The 12431-nt window shown below is 34.7% G+C and overlaps 1 protein-coding gene across 1 annotated transcript; it reads right to left on the bottom strand.

The window, feature by feature from the left end:
* On the bottom strand, positions 11796-12224 carry LOC107632916 (RING-H2 finger protein ATL57-like). Its single transcript, XM_016336555.1, has one exon. The coding sequence runs from the start codon at positions 12222-12224 to the stop codon at positions 11796-11798; it is 429 nt and encodes a 142-aa protein (XP_016192041.1).

Below are 12431 nucleotides of genomic sequence, written 5' to 3'. Positions count from 1 at the left end.
AAAGCGGACTTTTGGCGAGACGGGACAGACTTTCTCGCTTGCCACCCCAGCAAGAAACCATATTTTTTAAACCACTTTTAATATAAAATAACGATCAAATATAGAGAGAGTTTAGAAAAGAGAGAAAACTAACTTAAATTTTTTTTTTCTAGTTTGATATAATCTTTTTATTATGTCCAATTTTCTCTACTAAGATGGCAGATATTTTTTACTATCTGTAAAACTTATAAAGTGCTTGATAAACTACTACACACAAGAACACTTTTATACACCTAACAAAATTCCTCACTATTTCTATATTAATTATGTCGAACTCAGCTTAGAGACATCGACTTTAAGAACATGAAGCAATTATAACTTTAAGTATTTTTTTCGTTAAGAACTTATTATATTTTGCAATATCCTCCAAATAAACCATAATGTATAAAAGTCTCACCACTTAAAAAATCATACTCTAGGTGTAAACCTTGAATCAATTCCAACCTCAACAATATAATCAAGAAAGTACTACATGATGAACGAAAATTAAAGCTTACGGATACTGACAAGAAAATCGAATCGTTTAAGTAATACCACGATGAGTGGATATTGTTCCTATGAGGATTAACGGATTGAGGCAGACAACGTCTAGTTAAGGGATTCTTAAGCCACACAACCTTCAAAAACTATCACTAACCGAATTATATGTCACGTATTCGAACTAGCCCTAGATAAGGAAAGATTATAATATGAGTTTTAAGCTAATTCTGAAATTAATTTTTTCAAATATAAAATTAGAATCCAAGATAGATATAGAATATTTTTCAATAGTTATAAGCCTCATTGATGAAGAACAAAACTCAATCTTGAAAACGTAAAGAAGGATAAATTAAGATAAAGAAAGCACTTACGTTATTAATCCTAAAATCAAACTGAGCTCCTAACCTTCAACGAGGAGGTTTAGTGACTCATGAGCATCTTTTAGTGATTTTCAAGTTAATTGTCTTAATAAAGTTAGTGATTTCTCTCTAAATCTATTGTACTTTGGTCAATATACGTTAAATACCTTGTGTTTTATATTTTGCAGGACATTATTGGAGAACAAAGAATAAGCAAGCTAAAAAAAGAAGGAAAAACAGAGAAAAAGGAATAATAGATAGGAAAGAAGCAAGTAGAGGCATAGCGTGTCACTTGCCTCACGTCATGCATGCCCCAACAATCTTCCATAGAGGGTGTGACACTTGCTTCACGCTAGCTCACACACTGGGTCAAAGTCCATAGAGGTAGCAAGGTTAGTGCATCGATGGCATAGCACTTTCCTCACTTGCCTCAAGGCAGCCCCTTTTCCACCGTCGAAAGTGTGCCACGCCACACCCGCCATCTCTTCTCCATCTTCGAAATCTTGGCACGTCTCTCACTTGCTTCACGCTAGCCCTTTCTCCACCATTGAAGGCGTGCCACGCCACGCATGCCATCTCTTCTCCATCTTCGAAAGTGTGGAACGTCCCTCACTTACTTTATGCCAGTCCCATGCAACCTTCAAAGGCATGCCACACCAGACATGCCAGTCCCATGCAACCTTCGAAGGCGTCCCATGCCTATCATGCCAGGCACGCCAGTTCCCAGCACCAGCGAAGGCGTGGCACATTTTTTACGCCCCGCCTTCACTCCCTTCCACCAAAGAGCGTGTCACATCTCTTATGCCTACTCATACACTAGGTTTTACTCCAGGGGATATCCAAGTGGGTGCATCAAGGGCGTGTCACTTACTTCACTTGTCATACACCTGAGACAAGCCATTAGGTAAACGTGCCATGTCCCTCACGCCCTCCACACACCAAAGACTTCCTGGGATGTGCACAATAAGGGCTGCTGAGCTAACTTTCAAGCCCAAGATTAAGTGCAAGCCCATGATTTTTAAAGAAGTAATTCACCAAGGCTTAAGCTCTAATCACAAGGAGAATCACTTTTAGTTTGAGATTAATTAGGAAAGATACAATTTAATTTTGTTTTGATTTAATTTGAATTTGAAATTTAGGCTTTGTTTAGGTTAGAGTATAAAGGGTCCAGAGAACTCTGGAATGGGGACCCTTAGTTAGTTTTGTATTATTTTGAATCCTTATTTTTGCTCTGCACTATGAGTCACTAATCTTCTTAATTAAGGTTATGACCTATGTTTATTCTTATAGACTAATGTTATTGCTTTTCTACTTTGGATTAATGTATTGATGTTTTCTCAAAAGAAGCAAGTTTTCCTTTTTTATCACAAAGGTTTGAATGCAATGAAAAATAATTCTGATTCGAATTGAATTTTATTATCATCTTGAAAAAATTGGTTATTGAAACTGAGTTTGAAAACTTCTTCTCGTAATTCTTTAAGGTTTTATAACTAATTTTGATAAGTGATATAAAATCAACTAGGTTCAGTTCTTAAGGATTGTGTGGTTTAATTTTGAATCAGGAAACGTGTATCATCTCTTATTATAACAAATTGATCAAGGAATTGACATTTTATTAGATTAAGAAAAATTGAATCACCAAAGAATTGGGATTTAGTTAATTATGATTTTTCAAGGATAAATTTCTGCATGATCAAAGTAGATAGTGTAAAGTATTTCTCCTAAAGTCTAAACATCTCCAAAGCCTTAATATTTTTAATCATATCACTTTCTTTACTCAATTACTGTTGCTTTCGTTTAATTTGTTGTTTTGATATTTAATTCATCTCAATTCAAGTTTTCAACTGTCTAACTAGAATAATCAGTTAATCTTGCTTGTTTAGTCCATTAACCCTCATGGGAACGATAACCCACTCCCATGGTATTACTTGATATGATTCGATGCACTTGCCGAGTTTTAGAAAATCTCCATCAAATTTTTGGCGACATTGTCGAAGATAATTGAAATTAACAACAAACCAGATAATTGATTACCTAAATTAGACCATTCACTCTGACGTAGAAAATTTCAATTTTTCTTGTTGTCTGTGTGTTTATGCAGGATAATAAGGATAAAGAGCCTTTCCACTTTGATCCAGAGATTGAAAGAACACTATTCCGAATAAGGAAGATATCTAAATATCAAAGAGAAAAAGTTGAAATAGTGGAAGAAGTAAAGGAGTCTGAAGAGCTAGGCACAATGGCACACAACAACAACAACAATCCTAACAGCAACAATGCTAATGCCAGAAGGACTCTTAGATCTTTCACCAACCCCACTCTTGAAAATTGTGGAAGCAGCATAGTAGCACCTAATGTGGAGGTAAATAACTTTGAATTGAAGTCTCAACTCATCTTCTTAGTGCAACAAAGTCAATTTAGTGGGAGCCCTCAAGAATATTCGAATATGCACATATCCAGCTTCCTACAAATTTGTGACACAATCAAGACCAATAGAGTCTCTTCCGAAGCCTATCAATTGAATTTGTTCTCATTCTCTGTGAGGGACCGAGCCAAGTAGTGGCTCTAAACCCAGCCGCTGGAGAATATATCAACATAGGATGATTTGCTCATTAAGTTCCTAACCAAATTTTGTTCACCATAGAAGTTGACAAAGCTGAGACATGATATCTAAACTTTCACACAAAAGATGGATAATCCTTTTATGAATCCTGAGAGAGATACAAGAAAATACTGAAAAAGTGCACCCCAGATATATTTACTAACTGGGTACAACTCCAAATCTTTTATGACAGAATTACTCATGCTTCTAGGAATTTACTAGACTCATCAATTGGAAGATCTCTGCACATGAAAACAACTGAAGAAGCATTAGAGTTGATTGAGATCGTGGTCAACAATCAGTACCTATACTCTTTTGAAAGAACAATAAAGAGAGGAGTGATGGAATTGGACACATTGGACACTATTCCAGCACATAACAAGGCTATGTCTCAACAAATCAATGCACTCAGAGTAGGAACACAAGGTATTACCTATGACATAGGTGGAAGAGCCCCTCAGAGTAAAGGTTGTGAGCCACTCAATCGTGAACAATTCTCTGTTGAACAAGTGAACTACATGGGTTCATCTAGACTACCGCACAATGATCCATTTCCCAAAACTTATATCCCTGAATGGAGAAACCACCCTAACTTTGGATGGAGAAACCACCCTAACTTTGGATGGAGAAACCAAGGACAAAGAAACTTCAACAATTTCAACACTACCAACAACAAATACCTCCTACACAACCATTCCAAAATCCTCAAAAGCCCTCCACTATTTAAATTGCCATGAAAAAATTCTCTCAAATCACATCCACATTTTTCCAACAAACTTCAAGCTTCATGCAAAAAAATAGAGCCAACTTCAAGAACTAAGAATCTTACATCAGAAATTTGGAAATGCAAGTGGGCCAACTTGCCAAGCAATTAGCTAAGAAACCCGTAAATGCCTTCCAAAGTGACACTATTCCAAATCCAAGAGAAGAATGCAAAGCCATCAATTTAAGAGGTGGAAGAATGATGGGTAAAGAAGCCACAAGCAAAGAGTAAAAACTTTAAGAAGCTCCTGTGGAAGGCAAAAAGCAAGAAGATAAAGCTCCTGCACCCTCCTCTCTAGCTCCAAGAGAAAAAGCAAAAACACAGGCATATGTACCCAAGATTTTATTCCCTCAAAGGTTACAAAAGGAGACCAAGGACAAGCAATTTTTTAAGTTTTGGAAGTCCTCAGGAAGTTACAAATTAATATTTCTTTTGCTAAATTTGTCACTTCATGCCAAGTTTATGAAGGAGCTAATGTCCAAGAAGAGAACTTTGAAGGAAGATGAGATAGATCCTCACTAAAAAATGCAATGCTATCATCCAAAAGAAGTTGCTACAAAAATTGAAGGATCCTGAGAGTTTTCAAATTCCCTGCACAATTGGAGATATCAACATTGAAAAAGTTCTCTGTGACTTGGGAGAAAGTATTAACTTGATGCCTCTATCTCTGATGAAGAAGATGCAAATTGAGGAGGTAATGCCCACAAGGATGTGTGTTTTAATATGATTCCAAGTCATCATCTATGGATGTATGATAGGAATAACGATGGATGTGGGGGTTGACGCGTTTGTTGCGCATGTGTTCAGCATGGAACCGTTTTAAGTCTGAAGGGGTATCTAGATATCTTTGTGAAAAAGTGTTGGCTGACTAAGTGGTTAGGATCTACGGATATAACGCTTCACCTTTACCCTAATGAGTTCAAGGATGGGTATTGGATGTGGATGGAGCATGGAGAAGTGGACGAACAGGGAGTTAACAGGTCTGCCTCGAATTTGAATAGGTCTGATTGTCGATCAACGTGGGTTTAGGTGGAAAGAGAACTAAACATGGAAGACATGACTTGGGAGGGTAACCAAAGGAGATACAACGAGATGGTGTTTGATGTAACAGGTGTTACAGAATTGGAACAGGTTAAATAAGAGCCTAGCCCAGAGGCAAAGATATTTTATCATTTATTAGAATTTGCTCAGAGACTGTTGTTTGAGGGTTGCGTTCATTCAGAGTTGTCAGCATGTGTTAGAATGATGACTATTAAGTCGAAGTCAAATCATTCTCAAGAGTCTTTTGATAAGTAGGTCACTCTTTGCAACAAACTGGTACCTGTCGGGACCACTGGCATCCTCCGAAACCACTACGAAACAAAGAAGCTAGTTTCGGAATTCGGTTTAAATTCATTGAAAATTAATTTTTGTTTAAATAGGTGTCTGCTGTATTACAAGAGGGATGCTGACCTAAATAAATGCAGATTCTGTAAATCACCGAAGTTCCAAGTCGAAAGAGAACAGATTAGTAACGCCGGTTAAAGAAAGTTCTAATGAAACATATGCACTCCTTGCCCTTGATCCCTAGGCTAAAACGATTGTATGCATCGATGAGTTTGGTACCTCACATGACCTAGCATAGTAACAACAAAAGGGATGATGGAATCATGACGCACCCGTCACACGGAGAAGCCTGGAAGCATTTTGATCGGGTGCATACTACATTTGCAAGTGAGCCGAGAAATGTCAGATTAGCTTTGTGCTCTGATGAGTTTGCACCGAATTTCAATTTCGATAACGCGTACTCTTGTTGTTCTGTAGTCATGATACCGTATAACATGAGTCTTGAAATGTGCATGAAGGACCCGTACATGTTCCTAACTTGCACCATACCTGGTCCCAGTAATCCAAAAGCCAAAATAGATGTCTTTTTCAACTCTTGGTGAATGAGTTAAAGGACTTGTAGATCCATGATGTCGAAACATATGATATTTCGACGAAGACAAATTTTTAACTGCGTGCTACATTAATGTGGACCATTAATGACTTTCTTGCGTACAAGATGTTGTCAGGATGATCCACTCAGGGCAGATTGGCATGTCTCATTATTATGGAGGATACAAATGCCTTTTGGTTGACGAATAGTGGTAAGAATTTGTGGTTTGATTGCCATCAAAGATTCCTTAACATTGATCATCCTTTTTGGCGCAACTAAAATGGACTAGTTCAAAATGAATACAACTAAACACCAAGAGACACCCGTAAAGTTGAGTGGTAGGCAAGTTTGGTATCGTGTCAGTAGAATCCTAAAGATTATCAAAAACAGGATAAGTTTGAGACCTCCGGGATATGACAGGGAGCATAATTGGACTAAACAACGTATATTTTAAGAGTTGCCTTATTAAAGAGACAACATGGGTCGACATTGTCTTGATGTGATGCACATTGAGAAAAATGTGTTCGATAATATCATGCACACAGTAATGGACGATGAGTGAACAAAGGATAATGATAAGGCATAGTTAGACTTGATGGACATTTGTAAGCTACCAAATCTGAACTTAAAGAGACTTGATAATGGGCGGTGGGCTAAACCAAATGCAGTGTTTGCTCTAACGAAGGAGCAGAGGCGAAATATTTGTAGGTGGATTAGGGAATTGAGGTTTCTTGATGGTTACGCCTCTAACTTGTGCAGTGTGCAAACGTGTCATAGGGTAGGCTTGTGGGTTAAAAATTCGTGATTGTCACGTATTCTTGGAGTCTTTGCTTCCGGTCGCATTCAGAGTACTTCCAACTAACATCTGAAAACCCTTAAGTGAGCTCTTTAGGGAGTTACGTGCTACCAAACTTAGCATTAATGATATCACAGTCATGGAAAAGAACATTTCAATCATACTTTGTAAACTAGAGAGGATATTCTCTCCATCTTTTTTTGACGTTATGGAACACTTAGTAGTCCACCTACCGTTCAAAGCACTACTATGTGGGCCAGTCCAATTTTGGTGGATGTATCCGTTTGAGAAGATGATTGGTTCATTCAAGCGCACCATGAAGAGCAGGACTCGGATTGAAGGCAGCATATGTGAAGCATTCCTAACTAAGGAAACATCTGCATTTTTCTCATTCTATTTTTAGCCTCGTGTTGAGTCACGCAGAAGAAGAGTTGCAAGGAACAATGTGGGGTGAGAATCATCGTCGGGTAGAACAAGATACCCAATCTTTGCTCTAGAAGGAGCTGTAGTGGGTACAGAAAATGCCTACTAGTTAGTGCAAAAGGAAATCGATGCCACACATCTGCCTGTGCTGCTTAACTGTGACCAGATTTTACCGTACCTCATGTGAGTTTTTTAAGTCCTCGTAAATATTGCAATCAGTAATAATATAACTTTTTAATCTAATCAAAACTTATTTATCCTATTCTATCATATAGGTCATTCCAAGAGGCAAATCCTGATACCTCATCGAATAACTTTTCACGTTAGTTTAGAGAATATGTCAGCTGCATCTATCTGATACAACAAATTCAGAGCTAGTTGTACTTAGTGGGGCCCAATAAACAAGGGCACTAGCTACCCGATGTATACTATTATTGGATATCGTTTCTATATCTTACAGTGGTCGATTGAGAAGAAAACAGATAATATCAGAGTTTGGATTTGTGGGAATTCAGGCGGTAGTCATTCTGATTGGTTTGGTGTGTTGCACAACATAATTGAATTAGAATATTTCTGTCACACTATATACAAGGTGTGTGTATTTAAATGTGAATGGTATGATCCAAGTTCGTGACCAGGAACACGAAAGCACAAGGACTACGATATTACTGAAGTTAATATAACTAGGAAATATAGATACTATGGTCCTTTTATTCTACCTCAAAATACACAATAGGTGTACTTTTTGCCTTATCCAAGTTCATGCAAGTCTAGTTGGGTAGTTGTGGTTAAGACTAAGTTAAGACGCCGCATCGAGTCTAATGATAGGACAGAGGGTCAGGAACCTTACCAGATTGATGACCCAATTCCATTGAAAATCGTGGTTGATATCGGTGAGCCAATTACCCTTAGTTTGGCTGTTACAGATGATAATATCATTGACCTTGGAATACATGACAATGCACTAACACAACAGAATGATGAACTTCAAGAAGAAGACAGGATCGACAGTGACGAAGAAGAGGAAGACGAGTTCGATGATCAGAAAACTAACGAGGAGGAGGAGGATGATGAACCAGAGGAAGAAGAAGATGAATCTGAATAGGGTTAATGTAAATATAGTGCTATAATATGTATAATTCTTTACTAAACTTTGAGAAGAATGTAATATAATTAATATTATTTTAGATATATCAATTACCATCGTTCTGTATTTTTTCTTTGTATGTTTGATATTTCACATCAGGTTTAAAGTACTATTTCAATTATATGCTATTATCAAGGTACGCTATAAATTGACGAAAAATGATTATATATGTAAAAAAATAAAAAATACTATCGTTGGCATTACCGTCGAAATTTACCGACGGTAACAGTCTATTTTTTTAAATCTCCAAAAAAATTTCCGTTGGCATTAATCCGACGGTAAAATGGCGCAGATACTTACAGCATGGGCGCTAATGTTACCGTCGGATTAATCCAACGGTAACTTTCATAAGATTGCGTTATCCTACCACATATATTTCGTCGCTAATTCCGATGGAAATTAGCATCGGACGCTAAAAATCTGCCTGTAACTATTTACCGGCGAGGTTTATACCTTCACATTTATTCCAACGCTAAATTCAACGGTAAAGAGGTTATTGAGAATTTTTTTAAGCAAATCTGACGCTAAATTCGACGGTATTCGATGACTTTCATGTAGTGAAACTAGTTCCTTATTATTTTCTTCATCTTCTTCTAAGTGTGAATTGGCCTTTTTCCGTATCTTCTTCTAGATCTACCTAACTCATTCCACTAAATACAAGCATCATCCAAAAATTTGACTTCTACCAATCTAATTTTTTTTCCTCTATACAACATGCAAAAATCAACTTTACCTTTCCATTTTCATTTGAAATAAGCTTCAGCATCATTCTTTTTTTAAAAAACAAAATTTGCATCTTGAAAATATTTCTCTCATACGAAATTCCTTTATCATCACTATTTACCTAAATTCTGATTGATTCTAATTTAGGAACTAGCAAAAGGAATAATAAAAACTTCACAACACTCTTCTCAGTTGTGTATATATAACTCAAATTAGGACACTTATTTAGACTTAATTTGTGATTTTTTTCTCTTTTAAAGTTACTCTTGCCTTTTTTTACTCTTGAATTGCTTTAAAGTTTAAACAAATTACACTTTAGAAATTAAAAAAAAAAAGACCAAACTAAGATAATCTTAATAATAAATACTTCTAATTTAACAAAAAAAAATTAGATTATGTCACAAAAGATGTAAAATAAGAAGAAATACTTTTCTAAAGTTTAAGACACTAGAATAATCCTAATCCTAATGGATGCCCTAAAGTAATTCGAAACAAATATGAAATATTTCAATATTTGAAAATTAACATCAATAAACTTGTTAATTGTATAACATTCTCCTTTTTTTTACTGCACTTTTCAAAAACACCCTTGATCACCACTTTTTTTTCTTTAAATCTTCATGCTTTTTATGAATTTTTATTGTTTTTGTATTTTTTGCTTAATATAACTAAAGTAAAATTGTAAACTAAACTAAGACCCTAAACTTTGTAAATAAATAAAAATTTATTTATGACTTATAACTAATACCAAATAAAAAGAAAAAATGTTAAAAATAGAAGACACAACGAAAACAATAACACAGATAAAGAATTTTTTTATTATACTTTTAAAAAGTCTGTTTTTAGCAACTTAAGTTATTGAAAAGGTTTTTTTTACTCGACCCTTAAAGTACCTATCTTTAACAACCTAAATTAAAGATATAAAACCTATATATGAAGCACGGATACTTTGCTGAGTTGCCGTGTCCGCGTGTCGGACACATTTCAGACACGACACTCACCAACACTCGTCTAATACGCGTGCCTGCTGTGTCTAACCGTGTCTTTATAAAAAATAAAAAATAAAAAATTCTTTTCCGGACACACTTAGACACACCTAAATACCATCACGTGTCAGCGTGTCCAATCTTATTTTTAACATATATTATTGAAATGAATTTAGATATAGTATATATTATTATTTATTAAAACAAAAAATATTTTTGATAAACTCTAATAACAAATCAAATTTAAATATAAATAAATAAATTTGAATTCAATGATTCTTGGACTTTTTACTGTTCTTACTTAGCTTATTAGTCGGTGTCTTCTACTCTTCTCTAATCCTTCTTAGTTAATAATTGACGTATTTTTTATGTATGAGAACTGCGAAGTCAACATTATTGTTCTTGAAATAAATTCTTGATCTCCTTAATTTCTAAAGTTGGCATAGTGTAATTGCTATAATAATCAGATTTTAAATATAAGATTATCATCCTATTCCTTACTTTTAAAATGATAAAAAATACCTTTTTAAACTCGTATCATTTAGACTTTGTCCAAAACNCTTAAATAAATATTAGAATTCGAATCTTATTTTGTATATACAGCAATTTATTAACTAGTAACAAATTTTTAAATAGAACTCTAATCTGCAATTGATTAATCATTGGTCTATCACATTGATATCGTGTACCACCAAAAATAAAATTCAAAACTGAATTTATAATTGGAAAGAATGAAAAAGTTATTTACCCAATTAATTTGTTAGATCGATTTACAAAACTTTATAATTACATCTGAAATGTTTTTAATTTCAATCGGTAATTAAGTTTTAAACTTTTTCCTTATTTTCGGTCAAAATGGATTACGAGAAATAAGTAATAACAAATAAATAGAAATAAAATAACTAATGAACTAGAACAGTCAAGAGGATTTGTTCTCCTGAAACTTTGAATTGATGACAGAAACATATCTTGTGGCCAACCGCCAACTACTTTTGTTCCAAAATAGGGATGTGTCATTGAGAGCAGATTGATTACTCTAATTTCATCACCTGTGACCAAAAAAAAGAATATAGATTAACTAAGAAGAGAAAAAGATAAATTAATTCTTGATTTTTTGTAAAAATATTTAAATTTTTAAAAATTTAAAAATATATTAAAATTTTTTTTTTTAAATTTAGATACATCAATCTTTAAGTCTAACTTGTTGTATTTTAAAAAATTTTTTACATGTACATTCTTAATGACCATATTAGTATAATAGGAGTTATGTTTGATTTATCCATTAGGTCTGACTGACTCAAATAAACATGAGAAATTAATATGTCAAAATTTTGAGAAAGTTAAGAACTTACATATATTTTTAAATTCTACAAAACTTAAATATTTTTAGATCAAAAAGTTAAAAACCTAATGCCAATGAGTGATAGCTCAAATGACATAATCTTTTCATATTCAATTAAAAAGTTGTGGGTTCGAGTCTCTTATCTTTGATTAAAAAAAAAAAAAGTTAAAAACCTAATTATTTTTTTCTCAACTAAGAATTTCTATGCTCGTATAGTTTAGGCGGTGAAAACGGTGGTTGCTAATGGAATACGATGACGGCAAATTGGGCATGTGGGATTGGCCTGTATCCAATGGTTGATACAATTCAAATGAAAGAGATGGCCACAATTTGGGAAAACTAAGCATTCCTCTCCGTTCTGAAAATTCTCTATACAGATTGCACAATCACTGCTACTAATTGATGCCATTGATACGTTACCAAACCGTACAACATTTGCTAGCAGTTTTCTCTCATGGATGAATCTTGAAACAAACACGCTGACGACGCAAATCGCGATGCAAATCGTGACGAATATGACCACATAAATGACGGTAGAAGAAGAACCATAAATGCACAAGAAAATTAGCGATGCAATGGTAAGAGCAGCTAGGTAGAAACTCAATGGAGGGGAAGATGGTGGTGCTTCTGACCTGTGACGATCCATGGTGGGATTGTTGAACAAAAAAAATTGAAAGCTTGACATGATTTTAATGGAGGATTCTGCTATCATAATCTGAGGAGTATAATTTGTGAAAAACAAGCTCCATAAATGACCTTAAATAAATAACTAGTCAACCTGCTTTCAATGCTTTCTTTACTGAGTTTGATCGAAAATCTTTTTGTAGCGCCCCAATCTTTGCGTGTTATACTT

The sequence above is a fragment of the Arachis ipaensis genome, chromosome B03 (assembly GCF_000816755.2).
Source record: "Arachis ipaensis cultivar K30076 chromosome B03, Araip1.1, whole genome shotgun sequence".
NCBI lineage: Eukaryota > Viridiplantae > Streptophyta > Magnoliopsida > Fabales > Fabaceae > Arachis > Arachis ipaensis.
Note: the sequence above shows the minus strand (reverse complement) of the source record. Positions and strands in the feature narration are given on the sequence as shown.

Coding starts and splice junctions, on each gene's coding strand:
- LOC107632916 (XM_016336555.1), bottom strand. CDS start 12,224: ATGGATCGTCACAGGTCAGAAGCACCACCATCTTCCCCTCCATTGAGT.